The sequence below is a fragment of the Garra rufa genome, chromosome 3 (assembly GCF_049309525.1).
Source record: "Garra rufa chromosome 3, GarRuf1.0, whole genome shotgun sequence".
Lineage (NCBI taxonomy): Eukaryota > Metazoa > Chordata > Actinopteri > Cypriniformes > Cyprinidae > Garra > Garra rufa.
The window spans coordinates 47,491,422-47,512,716 of NC_133363.1; the positions used below are offsets into that span (position 1 = coordinate 47,491,422).

Here is a 21,295-nt window from a genome sequence, read left to right on the forward strand (position 1 = left end):
ATAAGAGAGGATATGGATTTCGGTAAGTTGTACTCTTTCTTTTAAAATACCTTCAGATGTTTATTCATGTTTATTTCATTCTGACACTGGTATTAATTTTTTTGTGTAAATACTACAATAAAATGGACTGAATTTGAAATCTGAGACTTTGTTTCATGTCAAAAGTAACAAAGCACAAGGATTATTGCGGTTTTTTAGATGGGAGTCGCGCTGCAATGTTCCATTCATTAACTGAAACCAGGAGAGACTAGTTGAAATGAGAATTGATTAAAATCGAGAAATCAATATATTTTTTTTCCAGCCCTAATGTAAATGATGGGAAAAAATAACATTTTTGGGTGAACTAACAATCAAATAATCAGATAAAATTAGTTGTCAACCGATATTTGACCCTGAGACCACAAAACCAGTCAGGGTAGCACGGGTATATTTGTAGCAATAGCCAACAATACGTTGTATGGGTCAAAATTATAAATGTTTCTTTTATTATTTTATTAGAATATTAAGTAAAGATCATTTTCACAAATATTTTTTAAATTTTCTGTAAATATATCAAAACTTAATTTTGGATTAGTAATATTGCTAAGAACTGACAACTTTGAAGGCAATTTTCCTCAAAATTTAGATTTTTTTTGCACCTTCAGATTCCAGATTTTCGGCCAAATATTGACCTATCCTAACAATCTATATACATCAATGGAATTCAGCTTTATATTTAATTTTTTATTCAACTTTCAGATAATGTATAAATCTCAATTTCAAAAAATGTACCGTTTTGTGGTCCAGGGTCAAGGGTACTCAAACTAGCTGAAATGAAATATTATTTTACACAACATTTACTCAAAATTCATACACAATTGATAGTTTATTTTTAATTGACAACATTGTCAGTAGAATCTGTAACTAACAAAGTGGTGGACAAACATTTAACAAAGTAACTGGGCAATTTCAAAATGATCAAATATTGGCTAATATCAGTCTGTCATTAGTTAATAATAATAATAAAATAAAATAATAAAACTATTGAACCAAAACAAATTATAATGATTTTTAATCTTATGGGCTTTTTAACTCATTGTTTAGCTGCCCCTGAAAGTCCTGACCCAAATTCAGCAACCGGACAGAACGCTGGGATCATTACTAGAATGGCCAGGTGAGAAACTAAATATGAAGTTAGATCATTTTAAATATGCACTGTGCCATTTTTACACTATGCAGAATGGAATAGGAACAAATGACAAAAAAACAACTGTTATTTAATAGTTTGAATCTGCATGAAGTTCTGAGATTGAAAACGTGTTCTTCATAATGTTTTCACAGCTCACTGTTTCCCTTCTCTCTGTTCTTCCATAAGAGTCCAGCGAATTAAAACACACAAACCATCATTCCTTGACACTTACAGAGCTCCCACCTGTTGTTATTAAAGAAAAAGCTGTTTCATTTGTAAGCTTCTTCAAGGTTTTGAATAACACCTGGTTCATTATTTCACTTCATTGCTGTTTTGTGCATTCACAACATATCAATAATGGTTCTGTGTTCATTTACACTGTATGAGCGTTTCAAATACATACTAATATTTCAAACGGTTGCTTTGAGTGAAAATTCCTTTTGTTGCATGTCATTCTCAGTAAGCCTGAAATTACATTGTATGTTCTATGATGTGTGTTCACCTGAATAGCGTCATAAGAACATCGAGTTTTGTTGGCTTTTTTGTGTTTCTGTGTGTCAGTGTGTGCATGTTGTTGCAGCGTTCACTAAATGGAGTGTGTGTGTGGCAGACCACTCTCAATAAGGTGAGGTCATCGGCCAAGGCTATACACGCCCGATCCTCTTGTCTCAAAATCCACGCCTGCTTCTGACTGCCTTTGCAAATTATTACAGGATCAAAGGAGAATTAGTTGAAGCTCTCCTGTATTTGTCAAAGACTTCTAACTTTGGGTTCATGATTCAAGAAAAAGCCCAGATTTATCTCTCTTGTTTTTATTTTGAGAGTTTACGTATTGCTGTAACCTGGAAACCAGTGGAGTCATGAAGAATTAGATTATTAATACATCCGCTTGCACTTTATAGCAGCTGCCAAAACAACAGGAGAGGGCATGGCCTCACGTTTTCACTTGATGAGCTGATTATATTAATATCTCGACCTTTAAACCTCTGTGTCAATCAAGCTCTAAAGTTTTTTCTGAGAAGCAGGCCTTGTATAAATCTTAATATCTTTTTATAATTACACTCCATTCTGTGGTAAAAACCCCGGAGACCTTGAAGTATGAATCACGCTGAGCGCGTGTGTTGTGGGGAGGTGGGTTGAGAGGATGTTGAATTATGTCATCCATTCCATTTCCAATGACATAATGAATTGTGCGTGTTAGAAAGTGAATGGAATAATAGTAGTTTGCTAGTACTGTCAGCACACAGGAATGCATTATTATGGAGTTTCAGTTTAGCTTTTGCGCTAAAATAGCATCAGGATCAATGGGCACATTTAGATGTACATCATTTTTATGATTACGTTTTTTCAATAAATACTTTTATTCAGCAATGATTCATTAAATTGATCAAAATTAAAAACTTTGACATTGTTACAAATCATTCTTAAAATGAAAATTATACAAAAATGTATCAAGATTTCTGCAGCACAACTGTTTTCAACATTGATAATGATAATAAATGTTGAGCACCAAATCAGACAATTAGAATGATTTCTGAATGATCATGTGACATTGAAGACAGGAGCAATGGCTGTTGAAAATTCAGCTTTGCCATCACAGCAATAAATTACATTGTGAAAAATAATAAAATAAGTTATTTTACACTGTAATACTATTTCACAATATTACAGTTGTTACTGTATTTTTGATCAAATAAATGCAGCCTTAGTGAGCGTAAAATACCCCAAACTTTTAAACTACATATGGGTCAGTGACGTGACACTTAAATTTCTTTCCAATTGCGTTTTTTTTTTTTTTTTTTTTTTCAGTTAAATTGGTTTGAATGTGTGAAAAAAGATGCTGTGTATATGAAGTAACTCTCCTATGTATATACTCACTTAAAAAAAAAAGTTATTTGTCATTTTTCTGTTATTCAAAGTGTCAAATGTGTCATATCATGTGGTGCGACCATCCGGCCATAACTTTTGTTTTGGAAACATATTTTAAATTACCCTAAATGTATTCAGATTAATTTTCTGCACTATTTGGCATAATTTCCAAAGTGTTTTGTAATTTTGTATATAATTGCGAAGCATTTGTATTTATATTTCCATCATAATATACAAACAAACTTTCAATTTTATGAAATATCATGTGGTGCAACCATCAAGAAACTACCATTTTGGGAATTTTATGTTGAAATCCGTTCAAAGATAGGACGTTGCATCATATACCAATTTGCCAAGCTTGGAAGCATCAAGCAGATTTCTAACTCTCTTTTAAATTTGGAAAAATATAACCCTTTTAAAGGTTTGCATGTAGTTACCAAATTTGTTTATCATGTGGTATGACCTCAAAAAAAAAAAACAATGAATACTAAGTTATTTCTACAAGCATTTATTTATATTAGGCCTATAAATTTCATAGTGACCTTTTGTGGGAAGTTAGCTTGTTTTGTTCAGGTGGCCAATTCTGTGCTTGTAAATTTTGACCAAATTTGAAATATCATGTGGTGCAACCAAATATCATGTGGTGCGACCACTGCAGAGTGTTTTCCATTATAGATATATGTTCCAGATTGGCAGTTTTTGTGCATTTATATTCAATTGATTGATGCATAAAATGCTTTATTTTAGTATCATTTGGAATAGATTTTTATGCTGTTTGGGTAATTTCAGATAGTTTAAGTTTAATCTTTGTGCAATAGGCTATAAGAAAAAAATGCAAAAAATAATTATTTAAAGCATGTAATTTTAGTTTGGTAATTATGCATTTATTATTAATTTATTATTTATTTATTAATAACTATTTTAATCTATTTACCAGATTCCACTGCCAAGCAAAGTAAAATAAATGCTCGCCATAAGCAGCATGTTAATTCTGACCCTGCATTCAATCACAAACTCCAGATGTAATTTTCTACTGTAAGAAAGATGTTCATGCTGTCATCTCAGAACCTGAGCCAGCAACCTCCAGCCACTCTTAATTGACTCTTCGCAAAGACCCACCCCCCTTAGTTACTGTTGCTACTTCTGACAAATCATGGCACTTTTATGCCACACATCATGTTCTCATGCGCTGGAAAATACATCACGGAGCAAAGAGGACACTGACAACGTGCTGACTTACAAGACAGAGCATGTTATTTTTGGTATGAAACAAAGTCTGAGTTCAAATTTTGTCTTTTATTAAGAAATTCAAACAACAATGTAGCTCTTTAATGTATCTTGACAGATTGCTGTAGCACCACAGTTCAAACGGCACATGAACTGATCATTTCTTTACTAGTTATAGCACAAATAAACATGAATAAACAAAAGGTATCTTGTTTCAACCATGGAAAGATGTCAATACACACCATTTTTCAAGTTCAAGTCCACCAACGTTAATCTACCCTCCTGTCTGCTTTGTTTGTCGGACAAAAATTACGGATTTGGTGTTATGATTGGTCAGATCGCCTGTTAATCAAACTCCTGGCAAAGGGTCAATTGAGCAGCCAAGATTGGGCAAAGTTCATAAATAACTGGGGCTAAAGAAATGCCTGCCGTTAATGCCACTTTTCACACATCTAAATAAATTTTAATGATATAAGGTCTTTATGTAATTATAGCAATTACTGTATTAAATTTAAATATATATATAATTTCTGTGATTGAAATATGGATCACTGCTACAGTATGCTTAAGTGAATGGTATTTTTAAACATTTTTATCAGTTTTATACCATTTACAAGAAAAATAAGTCTACCAACTACATTTAGGAAGGAAATTGTAGAAGAAAAATATCATTATTTACAAAATGCAAATATTTTGTTTCTAAACACTGCAATTGCTGAGAACATCTAAAAAAATGTTAAGCATGTTAAGAAAATTAATTAATTTTAATATAAATTATGGTCGCACCACATGACATTTTTTGAGGCTATGGCCAATTCATTTAGATGCAAAAACACTAAAATCACTTGAAAAACATGAATTTATGTGTACAGAACATTCTCAATGTTTGAACAATAACAGTAGATATAATTATATTTTGTATTTTAAAATTGGCCTGTCGAAAATGCTTATATGTCAATGACCCATATACATACAGTGTATATTGTGGGTTTTTTTTTAAGTAATTAACATGCTCCACAATTATTGAAATATTGCTATAGCTTACTCTATATACTCAGCACAATTCATATCCGAAAATGCTTTGCATGTCTTTGAGGAACACAGTGGTGTTTTGTTACTAATTTGCATTTTTGAAAGAATTGGTTGAGCAAAGATTTATTGAACCATTGATAAAGACATTCACTTGCTTTGTTTCTGAATGAATACAGTACATTTTTAACAATTCTGTTGAATGTATGATTCAAATACTCATTCATTTAGCTCATTAGGACAGTGACTTCTGGTAGTTTTAGTTTCATTAGTATAATTTATAATTTAATCATTTCATTTCGTAATTTCCCAACATGTAATACTTAACTCATAGCATTATTTAGGTAGTTGCAATGCAGTTGCAATGCATTTATGTAACCTCTGAGTTGCATTAAATGGTGTATAAATGCATATAAATACTATTTCAGATGCTTAGATGCTTCAGAAGCTTATGTGAATTGGATTTTAGAGAATAGACTTTCAGTGCTGGGAAAATCACCTCTTTTTACTTTGAGATCGTTCTGAGGTTAAACGTGCAGCAGCGGGAAGCAGAAGTTATGTTGCGGGTGAAGTTGGAGGCCAGTCTATAGACTATAGGTCTGTTTATGTGTATGTATATATATATATATATATATATATATATATATATATATATATATATATATATATATATATATACAGACCTATAGTGTCTTCTTTTTATTATTACTGAATTAATTAAATAAATGTACAAATTTGAAAGTTGGAAAACTAAATTAGGGAAAAAAAGGAACCAAACATCACACTTTAATGTAAAAGTTCACTTCTGTCACAGTGGTATATAAAAATCAAGTCTCCTCCTCACTCCAAAAATGTATTTCTTCAATAGTTTGACCTCTCACAACTGTATCTACAGTAATACCACCCAGAATTATCTTTATTTTTTACATGTGCAGATATACACATATTTTCGGGTTGATGTTTTGAATAAAATTTTTACTGACCTAAAATTCATTTAGGTCATATATTATCAGTATTTGCAGTATTACTTTCTGCAATTAATGGACATGCATACTGCAATTTTCAATTTAATTGAGTTCCACACTTGTTGTATGTATTGCTTGCCATGCAGTTTGCACATTCACATGTGAGTTGTTCACATATTGTGCGATGGATTTACAGGCTTAAAACGGTTTGTTTTTTAATTATTTGGCCCTATTGTCATGACAAAGACCAGAGCGTGAGAGATGAAATCACATCCAAGGGGTTATAAAGTTTGGCAACAACAAGGAAAAGAGATGGGAAAGGGAACAACAGCAAGTGAAGTGCAACAGTGGAATACTGGCGATGGGGAGGGTCCCGTTCTCCACATCCACATGCATGAAGACACATTGGTAAGTGGGTGTGACTATGCTGGAAGCAGAGCTCAGTTCTACCTGCACTACATATATGTGCTCTGTGAGAAACAACTTCACACCTGCACACCTGTCTGAGGTCAAGATCTCAACACACTTTACCTTGGAAGAAGCATCCACATCTACAGGTACAACTTTGCTGGTTTTCTTTAGGATTCTAATGTCTAATTTTTTATGAATGTGCATGTCTTGGTGGGAGATTAATAATGATATAATGCTGTAATGCAGATTTCTCTATTGCCTATTATTTTTTGCTGTGGACAAAAGTTCTTTCTGAGACTTCCTCGGGGGAAGTAATTTTATTAATTTATCCATCCACCCATTTGTCCATTCAATTAATTAATTCTAATTTGATGTCTACTTTCATGCTCCCAAAATGTATTAGACTTACTCAAGATTGTTGGATAGATATTTAGAATAGTGCTCAATATTATAAACATTACTGAATATTACTGTTCCTCAAGTAAGTTTAATCATTTGTGTGTTATATCTATAAAATGTATGTATATAATATTATAAACAATTATTCATATGTAAATAAAAGACAGATGTTTTCAAGATTAAAAGAAGTATTATATATGATTATATAGGATGAAAACACATCCATAATTGTTCTGAATTGTTTCACATATTACACATACGCTATGAATGCATGGACCAGACACATTCGGTGATAATACATTTTAATTACTAATCATAAACAAATACACACCCGTTTACGGCATGGAAACCTTCACACAATGTGATTAGGAAAGTGGCAGATTAATCTTCAGATTATTTTGACAACTCCCAATAATGAACTCCCAAGACAATAGCGAGGAAATTCTGGTCAGTTCTCGCAGCTCTTGTGAAGGGTCAAATGACTTAAATGTTTATGCAGAAGGTATGAAATCATTTATTTAAGTCACGCAGCACTAAAAGATTATAAAATGTGTCATTTGGTTGACCTCAGATTAAGCCACTGGTCCTAGTAACGAAAAGAGAGTATGAAAACAAAATTACCACACTAGTGATATGTTCTTGAATGAATTCTGATTGTTTTGATTGTCTCTTGCAGGTTAACCTCACCATGTTCCGCTGTGTAACATCCGACCTGGCAGTGCTAATGTCGCCTGTGGTTCTGTTAGTGTTGCTGATGCCCCTTAGCTGGAGTTTTCAAGCCTTGACTCCTGGCTGCCACCTTTATCGTAAGTGGAAACTAGCCTACTTCATTTTTTATGACGCTTGCGCAAAACGTACTAATTTACCACTCTGTTTACGTACAGCATTTAATGTGACCATACGTACAGACAAGCGAGGGACGTGTCGAGGAACTCAACTGGTGTACGCTTGCGTAGGCTACTGTGAGTCCAGCGCATTCCCCTCACGCTACTCTGTACTGCTGGCCTCCAACTTCACCCGCAACATAACTTCTGCTTCCCGCTGCTGCACCATTAGCAAGGACGCCAAGGTACGGCATTGTCACCATGATCAAACCATTGCTATATATTACTAAGACCAGTTTTACAAAAGAAGAACTTATTGTGAACCATTAAGACTAAAGATTTTAATGGTTTTGGCCCTCTGTGGATTTCAAGACATAACTATCCTTCTAAAAAAAAAAAAAAAAAAACAATAGGCACCATTACAAAATTTGTAGTGGTTTTACTGGTTACAATGGGACTTGTAGAGAGTTTGTCACGATTTGGTCAATGTTAACGGTTAATGTACTACTGTATACGCTGTTCTGCTAATTTATGCTGTCTAAACCACGAATAAAACGTGTGGAAGTTGCTAAATCATATAGAGGAGGACTTGGTAAGCAGGAAAGGGCGCAATATTTTGACAAACTAAAGTTAACAAGGTGGGAAAGATACATACGAGCAGTAATAATTAAGATATTGGTCTAATATTTCACCTACCTGACCGGAAATGGTAAGAACAGACACAAATGTTGCCAAGATTCTTGCCCTGGAAATCCTGGTTCAGTTTGGCCAACTGCAACGCCTTTTGTTCCTCAGACAGTTTTTTGCACTCTTCTCCTTAATTTGTTATAACTTTTGGCAGTCTGTAGTACTCTAAATGTTTTTCTCGGTCCGACTGATTAGTACAGCCTAAAACATTACACTATTTGACCATTTTCAACAGCAATAATCAGCTAAATATGCGAGTTAATTTGGTTCAGTGGCATTGTTTACATTCTCTGCCGCCAAAATGGCCGATTGATGATGCGTCGTGAAAACTGTTGGTTTTAATGAAAACTGTAATGGACCCTGTGGGTTTCTACTGGTATTTGTTTGACTTCTATTGGTGGCTTGTTAAAACTACTAAATCCTAATGGAATATGTACTTAAGAAACACTACAGGAAAGCATTTTGTAATGTTTTTAATGGTTACAAGTTTGTAGTGGAAATTGCAGGGAATTTCCATCAGCTCAGTCATGCAATAATAATCTATTCAGTTTTGTTCTGTTAGGTAAATCATTTCAAAATACATTGTCAATTTTTTTTTTTATTAAGAAAACTGAATTAATTTATTAATCACAATATTTTTTTCCTTCGGTCTGTTCACAGATCAAAGTTCGTCTGCATTGTCCTCGAGGCCGTCATCATGATGATATTGAGATCTTGACTGCACGCGCTTGTAGGTGCAACATGTGCCACAAATCCCGCTACTGAGATCCTATATAAACTCTTCACTCATGCTGTACTGGACAAATAAGACTGGTGTGTAATTATTAAAATATGCATTTTTTCTGCTGAACAGTAACATTTTTTTTACTTGTACATTTACATAAAATGACACTACCATTGAAAAGTTTGGGGTCAGTAAGATTTTTTTAATTAACTGTATTCAGCAAGAATGATTTAGTATTTTTACAACAACAACAAAAAATATTCTTTTGAACTTTCTATTTATCAAATAAATAATCTGGGAAACACTGTATCACAATTTCCACAAAAATTATCAGGCAGCACAACTGTTTTCAACATTGATAATACAAAATATTTCTGGGGCACCAAATCAAATCAGTATATTAGAATGATTTCTGAAGGATCACGTGACACTGAAGTCTGCTAAAAATTCAACTTTGTCATATATAAAAATATATATTTTTAAATCGTAAATTGTAATATTTTACAACACTACTGTTTCTGCTTACTGCAGCTGCCCTAAGAGATTTTCTTTCAAAATCTTACCACCCTCAAACTTTTTAATAGTATATTAAAATAATATCATCTTGTTTTCTTTTTATCTTGTATCTAAAGTTCTAAGAGGACACGGTTTAAAACAGCATGAGTGAAATGTTCTCGAATGTGGTGTAAAGACAGAAAGCAAATGACTACATAAAACAATTCAATAAAAAAGCAATGGCAAATAGCATCAGATACTCTCTTATAGTTCAAATAAAAAAACACTTTTCTAATGTCGGTGCCACCTAATGACATAAAGAATGTATCTTACGTACTATATATTTATATGGTGATGTTTGCACAAAATGTGTCTAATCTTTTACAATAAAGGAGTACATGATGTGTTCTGTGTTGTTTTGTTGATAAATCATGTTTTTTTTAAGTATATGACATGTAATGCATACCAATAATAATCTTTTTTACATAAGCAAAAAATAGAATGTGTGTGTCTTTAAAAAGTTTCACACTCTGTGTGGTTTGAAGAGCAGTAGGTGCAGTCGCACTGTAAAGCCTGAGGGTAATGATAGATTGGGGAGACGCCAGGGCGACAACCTGGTAAACGTGCTGTCAGGTGGCGTGTACGGCTGTAGGTACAGACACTGTGGTGCCTCTTAATATACGGCGGCTCCGGAACCGGCATCTGTGATGTAAAACACGTAAGAACAGAAATAAATACACAAACATACACCACGTGTTCTCATATTTTGAAAGAGTTCTATAAATAAGTTTAATATAGCAGGTTTTGGTCACCTCCCAGGTGTGGCAGCGGCCCCAGCATGCCTCAGTGTTTATTCGCAGACTCCTGCATCCTGGCTTGTTTGCCACAAAAGCAAAATCACGTACCGCACAGCCACGAAAACTCTGCAAGGTCGTCACAGCCATGGTGGAATAAAACCCAAGAAACAGGAACAGAAAGGTCACAGCGGTCACTGAAAAGTGGTCAGGATACATTCTAAAAAGAAAAATATGAATAACAATAATGTATTTCATGAATTGTCATAAAAATTAAGCATATGTGTTAAAGGCATAGTTCACCCAAAAATGAAAATTCTGTCATTCCAAACCCAAGACCTTTGTTCATCTTTGGAACACAAATGATGATATTTTTGATTAAATCCGAGAACTTTCTGACATTGCATAGACGGTAATGTAATTACTACGTTGAAGGACCAGAAAGGTATTAACGATATTGATAAAAAAAGTTCAGTGGTTCAACCATATTTTTATGACACTACAAAAAATACTTTTTGTGCCCAAAGAAAACAAAAACAACTTTATTCAACAATTTCTTTTCTTTCACGTCAGACTCTGCTTGTAAACAAGGAGCAGCACGTCCTGGTTCTACTAGGCTTCTGTGCTTAGTGGTACTCTTGTGATTGTGAATGCACATCGATTGACACTGAAGAGAAGAAATTGTTCAATACATTCGTTATTTTTGTGTTCTTTGCACACAAGAAGTATTTTCATAGCTTCATTAAATGACCGTTGAACCACCGATGTCGCACAGGCCGATTTAACAAATACCTAAAATATCTTAAAAACGTCTTAATTCGTGTTCCGAAAATGAACGAAGGTCTTTCGGGTTTGGAACGACATGAGGGTGAGTAATTAAGTTGGCTTGAGAAAGCCAACTTACTGATCTGCTATTTAAGATTAACACCTTAGCAACCACCCCGGGTACCTTAGCAACCGCATAGCAACACCCTAGCAACCACCCCGGGTACCATAGCAACCGCATAGCAACCACCCCAGGCACCCTAGCAACCGCATAGCAACACCTTAGCAACCACCCCAGGCACCATAGCAACACCTTAGCAACCACCCAGAGTACCTTAGCAACCGCATAGCAACACCTTAGCAACCACCCCGGGTACCTTAGCAACCTCATAGCAACCACCCCAGGCACCATAGCAACCGCATAGCAACACCTTAGCAACCACCCCAGGTACCTTAGCAACCACATAGCAACACCCTAGCAACCACCACAGGGACCATAGCAACCGCATAGCAACACCTTAGCAACCACCCCAGGTACCTTAGCAACAACATAGCAACTCCCTAGCAACCACCCCGGGTATCCTAGCAACCGCATAGCAACACCTTAGCAACCACCCCGGGTACCTTAGCAACCTCATAGCAACCACCCCAGGCACCATAGCAACCGCATAGCAACACCTTAGCAACCACCCCAGGTACCTTAGCAACCACATAGCAACACCCTAGCAACCACCACAGGGACCATAGCAACCGCATAGCAACACCTTAGCAACCACCCCAGGTACCTTAGCAACAACATAGCAACTCCCTAGCAACCACCCCGGGTATCCTAGCAACCGCATAGCAACACCTTAGCAACCACCCCAGGTACCTTAGCAACCGCATAGCAACACCTTAGCAACCACACCGGGTACCCTAGCAACGACATAGCAACACCTTAGCAACAACCCAGAGTACCCTCCCAACCACATAGAAACACCCCAGCAACTACTCTGAGAACCTTAGCATCTAACTTGAAGCTTGTAAAACTACTTTAAACTTCAAACTATTTCAGACTGAAAACTATCAAACTTAAAACTTTTTAAACCTGAACTTTTCAAACATGCTAGCAACTTGCTAATCATGGCAGAAACATGCTAGCGACATGCTAATCATGCTAGAAACATGCTAGCAACTTTGCTAATAATGCTAGAAACATTCCGTCAATGTAAGTCATTAAGTATATCTTTCCTTCTGACTGACTTTATTGCCTTCCAAACATTCAAACTTTAAACTTAAGAACTACTTTAAGCTATTCAAATGTTTTCAGCTTTTTCTGGCCAGGCTTTCTCAAGCCAACTTAAAGTTTGTTCTCAAACTTTACTCATCTAGTTAATGACAGAATTCTCACTTTTGGTGAACTATCCCTTTAAAGCATGGAATATCTGACGTACATGTTTATCAAGGATACATAAAATATTTTTTTTTACCAACTGCTCTTGCAGTTGGTCCTCAGATTGTATTTACATACGTATGACCAGCAGACGTCGCCAGCGTCTGGTATTCCGGGGCGGGGGTTTTGAATTGTGAATCATATTCTGAAGAAACTGCTTCAGAAATCCCCATTTCGACACACCAACCCCGTTAAATATATAGACTAAATCATAAATCTTCTTCGAGCGGAGAAGTACGTCCTAAAATGTGTAGGCAAATTAGCCTACACAACGTTACTTATGGGTAATGATTACAGAAACTTAATATAGTCAAAACGATAACAACTAAACACCCCATAACCTTTTTTTTTTTTTTTTTTTTACTATCATGCCGTTATTAAATGATGTCACTAATTGAATTCTAAACATAAAGCAGCAATAAAACAAGAAACCTGAGGAGATTAACTCACCTGTTTGAATCCACAAGCAGATGCCAGAAGATTTTGGAAGGAATATTAGCAAACCATGTCGTTTCACCGAATGCGTTGCTGTTTTAAAGCGGTTGCTGTTTTAATAGGACAATCTGACATCACTCTAATTATAATTCCCATTAATCTAGGCCGGAACATTACAACACACTATATGTAAACTTCACCAATCATGTTTTAAACATCTGCTGGTGTTTTAGGAATGAACTGAATGACATCAGCTTCTTGTCAACGATGTGAACTACGTTTTCAGCCTGACTGAAACTAAAGGGTCAGCTTTGAATCAACAGCACCTTTCAGAAGTAAAAGAAAAGGTAGGCTAAATATGTGACCCTGGACCACAAAACCAGTCATAAGGGTCAATTTTTGGAAAGTGAGATTTATACATCATCTGAAAGCTGAATGAATAAGCTTTTCATTGATGTATGGGATAGGACGATTTTTGGCTGAGATATAACTATTTGAAAATCTAGAATGTAGGGTGCAAAAAAATCTAAATATGGAGAAAATCGCTGTTGTCCAAATTAAATTCTTTGCCATGCATATTACTAATCAAAATTATAAACAAAATATCTTTACTTCATTAATATCCTAATGATTTTCATGATCATTTTGACCCATACAATGTATTTTTGGCTATTGCTACAAATATACCCTTGCTACTTAAGACTGGTTTTGTGGTCCAGGGTCACATGTGGTACTAAGTGAAGATGTGTCCAAGGTTTTGAGTGAAAATAATGACAAAAGTGTTCAGTATGCTGAGTTATTCAACACAAGTTGTCATGTTTACATCCCACTTTTATACATTCATATCCCAAAGCCGCTTGTCCCCCAAAAATACATTGCTATGTTTAAACACAAGACATTGATCAAAAGGACAGTGCAACTCTAGTTTAAGTGATGCTACGTATGCGTACAATTTCAGTCCATATTTATTGCCGTGTCTATTCTATTTCATTTTTCTTTTCCATTTTGCTCCTATGAAATGTGATGTTTCTGCAGATACCAGTTTTCTTAGAGGTCAAACAATAAGGAGTCAATCCAGATGCTTTCTTGTGAACAAGAACAAGAGGGTTTGCTTTTCTCATCCTTTTCTCAATAAGACAGACTGTAAATCAATCAACAGTGGCAGTTCGCTCAAAGTGAATGGTACATTCTGATCTAATCCCTGTTTTCTTCTAAACTGTAATAAACTTCTCTACAACATCCACACACGCTCACACACTCGCGCATCAGAATCTTCTTAAGCTTTCTCAATATGCCTACGCACGCAGTTCCTTCCCATTAGCAATCAATAAATATCAGCAACAAAAATCAAGACAAAAATAACACTCTGTCCTCTCTTGAAATTGTACTGAAATACAAAGAGAATGTCTGCAAGCAATTTGATTGAAAAGAAATAAATAATAATGAAATCAATAAAAACAGCCGGACGCACATTATTCAAAACAGATGAGAATATTGCTAAAACAAAATATTTTGAATGTGATTTTAAAAAACCAATACATAAGAACAGACTAAAGTGTTGTCACTTCAGAGCAAGTTTAGTTTTACCTAGCAGCATACTTCAGTCATGTTTATGAGGTGCTACACTAGAATACCCCCACCAACACTATAATCAGACATAGATATCATATTTATAGATATATATATGTATATATATATATAAAAACATCAGTTATTTTAGCATAGAAGTAGTACTTATAGAATAAGCTGTAGAAGTAGGAACATTAGAATCTGTACTTTTACAGAATTTTCATCTTTAGGACCATCATAATTCATTCCTCTTCAGCGTTTGACAGTATGCAGAGTCTGTTGGTCGATTGACTAGGGGCTCGGACCCCGGAGAAACGGAGCCAGTTCTGGAATGACTGTGATGAAGGATGTACGTGTGCGCATGTCTGTCACCCCATGCAGGTATGTTTCGCATGTTAAGGTCGATGATCCCGGTGTGTGTGGGAATAGAAAGAAAAGATGCAGAGAGGCAGGTGTGTGAAAAGCGTATGAAAGAGTAGGACGCATGTGAGAGGTACTCATTTTTTTCTCTTTTATATCTCACTCGTCGTGTGTGATGTGTGCTTCAGTGTTTCTCAGATATCTACATATGGACAGGCTGTCGTTCATGTGCTTGTGAGGGTAGTGTCTGCATGGTGTGTGCACGTGTGTTTTCAGACGGAGTTTGAGGCATTGATTGGTTCCCAAGTATTGTGTTTTACAGTGCTGCAATATTTTGTGTGTGTGTGTGTGTTTGTGTGTGTGTGTGTGTGTGTGTGTGTGTGTGTGTACGTTCGCGTGCGGTTTCTAGGTGGTGTTGGCAGCGCTGGTCTCTGACTGGCTCTTGCTTGTGTTCTCTCTCTCCTGCAGGTTCTTCTGGTTTCTGCTGGCCTCGGTCAGACTCTGGAGCCGCCTCTCCTGCAGATCCTCCAAATTCCTCCACAGCTCGGCTCGCTCCCTTTCTTTCTTCAGCTCCCTAAAAAGAGGAAAAAGGAATGTAAAACAAAGCATAAAAGGCTTTAAGTGAGAGGAAGATTAAAAGGATCAAAATATGTGCTGTGTTCACATTTAATTTCTAAATGCACATTTACAGCCGAGTTGGTGCATGTTTTATTACAAAAATAAAAATATCAAATAAATACAGAATAAAAATAAAATACATTTTAAAACAGAAAAATATTTTATTTTTTTAGAAACAATATTAGCACCCTAGAACTGGTTTTCAGTGGCATTTTTACCTTTACCTATATTGTTTTTCTAACCATATACACACCTTTTTTTTAAGATTTACACACTGAATAATACTAATGTATTTTAATTTAATAATTGATTGTTCAATTATTAAGGGTTATATGAAATATGTAAGGGTTATTCAATTCAATTTGATGGAATTTTTACATTTTTCATTAAAGTATTACAAAATATGTGCTGTGGTCACATTTGATTTCTAAATACACATTTCCAGCCAATCCAATTTAAGTAATTAAATTGAATAATCTTTATGTATTTTAATTAAATAATTGATTAAGGATTGTTTAATTATTCAATAAAAATTTGTACGGATTATTCAATTTGATGGGATTGTACAGTTTTTCATGTTTTAGAACAAAAAATATATATATTTATATATATATATATATATATATATTAGGGGTGGGCATAGATTATTTTTTTTATCTAGATTAATCTAGATTAATTTTGGAATTAATCTAGATTAATCTAGATTAAAATGGCTAATTTGAATTCTGCTGAAGGCATTCAGAATATGTGTGCTACCCAAATAATTACTAAAAGTAAGTCTTTGAGATCGGGTTTCTCAAGCCAGGTGGCGCATTAGACCAGGGGCCCATCTCCTGTTTCCAAAATGCTTCACAAACTGCTTGACAATTGCATTTACAACACAATTAACTATACAAACTTGTGTAACCAACTATTCCCACACTGCATGTAATTCTGAGTAAAAGATTAATACACAGATGCGCAAGGGCATGGATATTAGTGGTGCAACGGATCACAAAACTCACGGTTCGGATCACATCACGGATTTGGAGTCACGGATCGGATCATTTTTCGGATCAGCAAAAAACAAACAAAACAAAACAAAAAAGTTTGTTTTTTTACTAATTACTGAATGCTTACTTTAAGTACTTCTAATCCACAGCAAACACTACTAGCTGAACTAATAAAGTCAGTAACAAAACAAGAACAATTACACAAATATCAAGTGTAAATGAATACAACATAAAGTTACTAATAAAATCAATAACCCTAGAATTCAGGTGCGGAAATTTAATAATTAATTGTAAAATGCCTAGTGCTTCTCACTGCAGGTATTTATAGGATGCTGTCTCTTTAAGGCCAAATGCACGTACCGACTACTGGCACGCATCTCTTTCTCAGCTGTTTCTGTTCACTGAAGACATAACCGACTGTGTTTACCAGAATACCAAAACGAGTATTAAGACATGACTTTGTATGTACGTTTCCGTTCAAAAATAAGTTAAAGAGGAATCAATCTGTGTGAATTGCGCCTCTCTCTCTCTCTCTCTCTCTCTCTCTCTCTCTCTCTCTCTCTCTCTCTGTGCGCGTGCTCTCTTTAGGTGTGTGCGTCAGCGTGCGTGTTCCCTTTTTAAATTGGTAAATTGGCAAGACAAAACATGTGCCAATTATAAACTTTTACTCTATGATGGTTAAATTTAACAGTTAATCCGCGAATCACATGCGTGCCGAACCGGTTTGGTCCGTACGGATCACGGATCATCATACACTCAATTCGGCTAGGTATACGTCATCCGCGCTAAACTATCAAGGTGAAAGTCATCATATCTTGCGTAGTTTAGACCCAGCTCCCAACCCAACTTTGAGAATAGATTAACGGCGATATTTTTTTTTTTCGCCCGATAAGAGTCTCACGTTAACGCAGCACGTTAACGCCGATAACGGCCCATATATATATATATATATTAGTGGTGGGCCGTTATCGGCGTTAACGTGCTGCGTTAACGTGAGACTCTTATCGATTATACTAATAAATAAATTGCGTAAATATTATAAAAGGCTTAAAATGTTTTTTGAATGCAGAAACCAGTGTTATTTTAGTGTAACTTACAGAATATTTTAGTAATTATTAATATTTTAAATGAGCTTTTTTTTTTTTTATTCATATGAATTTTATTTAGTTTAATTTTATTTGTGTGGTTTTGTCATTGTCAGTTTTCTATTTACTTTTAATTTATTGTATTTAAGTTCTAGTCATTTTAATATGTCTTATCATGCATAATTTAAACTTATCAAGTTTAAATTATGCATGTAATATATTATATTATAATAAATGTTTGAGCTTGACATAGTTAAAAAAATATATGTGTTTTTATTTGTTTAAAAATACATTTTAATTTCAATTATACTTTATTTCCTTTCATTCGACAGCCTGCCCTCATTCTCATATGTAATGACCACATTTTAGGATGCAACCTATGAAGTCTCATCCTACACTTTTACAGGTGAAATAGTTTGGAAATATATCTTATTACAGAGGCAAAATGAGCTGTAATACTGTTTCATGTTGACTTCAGCACTGTCATGTACTCACTTCTGTTTCTCCACTTTGTAGGAGGCAGTGAGATCATCAAAGAGTTTGCTGTTCATCTCCATGAACGTCTTCAGCACATTGTAAATAAGAGAGATGATCGTCCTAAAAAAGAAAACAGAGAAATGGCCTATGCAAAAAACAGTCTTAATTGATGTCAATAGCATTAACGATATTGAAGACTTTCTAGACGTATGTTAGAATGACACTGACTGGTTCCAGTGCTCTTTGGAAACTCTGTACAGCGTGCCAAAGACCAGAGGCAGGATGACCTGGCAGTTCTCCTCTATTAGACTCAGAATGTACTCATTATTCCAGAAATACAGAGCCCGCTCTGCAACCTGAGACAGAATAAAAAGACAGAATGAGGGACCTGTACACAAACAGGTGCATACATCACCTCGTGCGTTCGCGAGAACTATAGCAAGACGTCTGATGAGCTGCGCCGGTGAACGACACAGTGTGGGAGGAAAGCTCAAGTGTGAAAGAGGAAGCTGACCTGGAAATGAGGGCTGGAGATGCAGGCAGCAATCTGTTTGAATAGAGGCTCCTGCACACGGATAAACTGAGATGGTTCAATTACGTCCAGAATCTCCTCGATCTCCCCCAAGAACATCACCTGGGATCACACAACAGAATTATTTCCATATATCCAAGTCCATTTTCAATCAGATATGTGAGTGGATTTCAAAGCTCTTTCAGCAAAATGTGAATTAAAGGCATAGTTCAGCCAAAATTTTAAATTCTGTCATTAATTACTCATCTTCACGTTGTTTCAAACCAGTGAGACCTTCATTCATCCTTGGAACACAAATTAAGATATTTTTGATGAAATCGGAGAGCTTTCTACCCATTCAAGAAAAGAAATTGTTGAATAAAGTCGTTATTTTTGTTTACTTTGCCCATAAAATGTATTCTTGTAGCTTCTTAAAATTAACATTGAACCACTGATGTCACATGGACTATTTTAATGATGTCTATACTATCTTTCTAAGCACTGAGCGTGTCAGTTGCATTGCTGTCTATGCAGGGTCAGAAAGCTCTCAGATTTCCTCAAAATATCTTAATTTACACAGATAAACGGGTCTTACGGGTTTGGAAAAACATGAGGGTAAGTAATTAATAACAGAATTAAAATTTTTTTGGTGCTATCACTTTAATAAATGTGAAAATTCATCAGCAACTATTAACGACTTTAACAAACAACACAACCATCCGCATCTGCAAAAAATTCCTTAACATAAATTAAATAATGTCAAACATTGGTCTATTACATATATTAGTCTGTCACTAGTAATTATTACTAGACTGGATTCTAATCACATGTTTATGCAATTTGTTTTTTAATGAATGAATGAAGTCACTTTGCAACTTGGAAGAAAAACATCAATTATCTGAGATAGGGTTTCTTAAACAGGTGTTCTATAATTATATAGAATGTAAAATGATAATAAATGGGTCTGCAATTATTGTAATATAGCTTAGTGCGATTAACAAATCAAAGGCTGGCCTTTAATTAAATAACTGGTCTGATGCACTGCATGTTTCAAAATGATCAAATATTAATTTTATATTTACAGTACATGTGTAATTTACTAGAGTTAAAACTCAAAAATTCATAAATTGTATTATTTTTATTGTTATTTTTACATTTAGTCATTCAGCAGATGCTTTTATCCAAAATGACTAACAAATGAGGACAATAGAAGCAATCACAACCAACAAAAGATCAATAATATGTAAGTGCTATGACAAGTCTTGGTTAGTCTAATGCAGTACACATTATTATTATTAAATTTTTTTTAAGAAACAATATTTGCACCCTAGAACCAGACACCAGTGTTTTAGTGACTTTAGCTTTCATTTTTATATTAAATTTTATTTTATTGTTATTATTTATTTTAAATTTCATTATAATTGTATTTAGTTAAGTAATTTTAATTGTGTGCTTTTGTCATTTTAATTAGTTTTTCTATTTAGCTATTCTATTCTATTTACTAGGGTTAAAACACTAAGAGCCAGTTTTACTAAACAGGGAAAATTACCATTAAAAGCACAGATAGGAGAGAAAAAATCCTCATGTGATTTACTAAGAATGCGCACATTAAAGAACACAGATGCAGCCAGATAATTCCTATAATGACCAGCGCAATCTACTAGTGATGCATGTCTCGAGACCGGTCTTGGTCTCGAGACCACTTTTACGTGGTCTCGGTCTTTGGTCTCGGTCTTGTCAAGGTCTCGCTGTCTCAGACCGTCATAGTGGTCGGGAACTTAGCAGTACTACACGCTCAAAAACAAAAAAACAAAAATAAACTCCACGCTGTAGAATCGTTGGTATCCATGACAACACAACGTTTGATAATGCAACATTAATATTTTGCACCCTTCAAATCAAATGCAACCAATCACATGCATTTTTTTTTTTTCGCGACAGCCATTGGCGCTCATCCATCCATATAACGTTATGCCCTCTATATTAACAGTCAATGGTTATGCCTCAGTGAGTGTAGCGTAGAGCGTAAAGAAGAGACAAGCACATATCCAGCAGCTTGTAGACTACATGACATGGTCTGTCTCTGTATTGCTCTGCCTGTAGTTGAAGTAATACCGTCTAATATGTCTTGAATGTAAACTGTGGCTGAACCCTAGTATGCTGCTGTTCATACAAGTTATTGCGTAGCTTCAACACTAGTCTGTTTTTTTTTCTCCGGTCTCGACTTGGTCTTGGTCTTGACATGGTCTGTCTTGGTCTTGTTCTTGTCTTGGTCTCGATACCTTGGTGTCTTGGTCTCGGTTTAGGCGGTCTTGACTACAAGTCTACAATCTACTAAAAGCAGCACAAATAACATGATTGTTTGGGCATTAAATAATGGCGCAAATAACAGTACTTTGACATTAGTAAATCGTGTTGCGTGATTCATTTTAATACTCTTCTCCCATAAATTTTGTGTC

At 35.1% G+C, this 21,295-nt stretch overlaps 3 protein-coding genes across 3 annotated transcripts in view; 1 reads left to right on the forward strand and 2 right to left on the reverse strand.

Moving 5' to 3' along the window:
- Positions 1-6,741: 6,741 nt before the first annotated feature.
- Positions 6,742-10,302, forward strand: gpha2 (glycoprotein hormone subunit alpha 2). Its single transcript, XM_073837536.1, has 4 exons — positions 6,742-6,815; positions 7,745-7,874; positions 7,953-8,137; positions 9,240-10,302. The coding sequence occupies exons 2-4, from the start codon at positions 7,757-7,759 to the stop codon at positions 9,342-9,344; spliced, it is 408 nt and encodes a 135-aa protein (XP_073693637.1). The 5' UTR covers positions 6,742-6,815; positions 7,745-7,756; the 3' UTR covers positions 9,345-10,302.
- A 9-nt stretch (positions 10,303-10,311) lies between these two features.
- LOC141331586 (glycoprotein hormone beta-5-like) lies at positions 10,312-10,742 on the reverse strand. The gene is made up of 2 exons (XM_073836633.1): positions 10,611-10,742; positions 10,312-10,500 (listed from the first exon to the last, which is right to left on the reverse strand). The coding sequence occupies exons 1-2, from the start codon at positions 10,740-10,742 to the stop codon at positions 10,312-10,314; spliced, it is 321 nt and encodes a 106-aa protein (XP_073692734.1).
- A 3,273-nt stretch (positions 10,743-14,015) lies between these two features.
- Positions 14,016-21,295, reverse strand: part of ppp2r5b (protein phosphatase 2, regulatory subunit B', beta) — a 30,952-nt gene continuing 23,672 nt past the window's right edge. Inside the window, exons 10-13 of the mRNA XM_073836270.1 lie at positions 18,840-18,959; positions 18,554-18,681; positions 18,344-18,445; positions 14,016-15,727 (exon numbers count right to left, since the gene is read on the reverse strand). Coding sequence (XP_073692371.1) covers positions 15,559-15,727; positions 18,344-18,445; positions 18,554-18,681; positions 18,840-18,959 — 519 coding nt within the window. The 3' untranslated portion in view covers positions 14,016-15,558. The remainder of the gene's footprint in view (positions 15,728-18,343; positions 18,446-18,553; positions 18,682-18,839; positions 18,960-21,295) is intronic.

Excerpts from the sequence above, each read along its gene's own strand:
- gpha2 (XM_073837536.1), top strand. The coding sequence starts at position 7,757 with ATGTTCCGCTGTGTAACATCCGACCTGGCAGTGCTAATGTCGCCTGTG. Across the intron at positions 7,875-7,952 it reads TCCTGGCTGCCACCTTTATC|CATTTAATGTGACCATACGT; the intron begins GTAAGTGGAAAC and ends GTTTACGTACAG. Across the intron at positions 8,138-9,239 it reads CCATTAGCAAGGACGCCAAG|ATCAAAGTTCGTCTGCATTG; the intron begins GTACGGCATTGT and ends GTCTGTTCACAG.
- LOC141331586 (XM_073836633.1), bottom strand. The coding sequence starts at position 10,742 with ATGGCTGTGACGACCTTGCAGAGTTTTCGTGGCTGTGCGGTACGTGAT. Across the intron at positions 10,501-10,610 it reads GCCGCTGCCACACCTGGGAG|ATGCCGGTTCCGGAGCCGCC; the intron begins GTGACCAAAACC and ends TTTACATCACAG.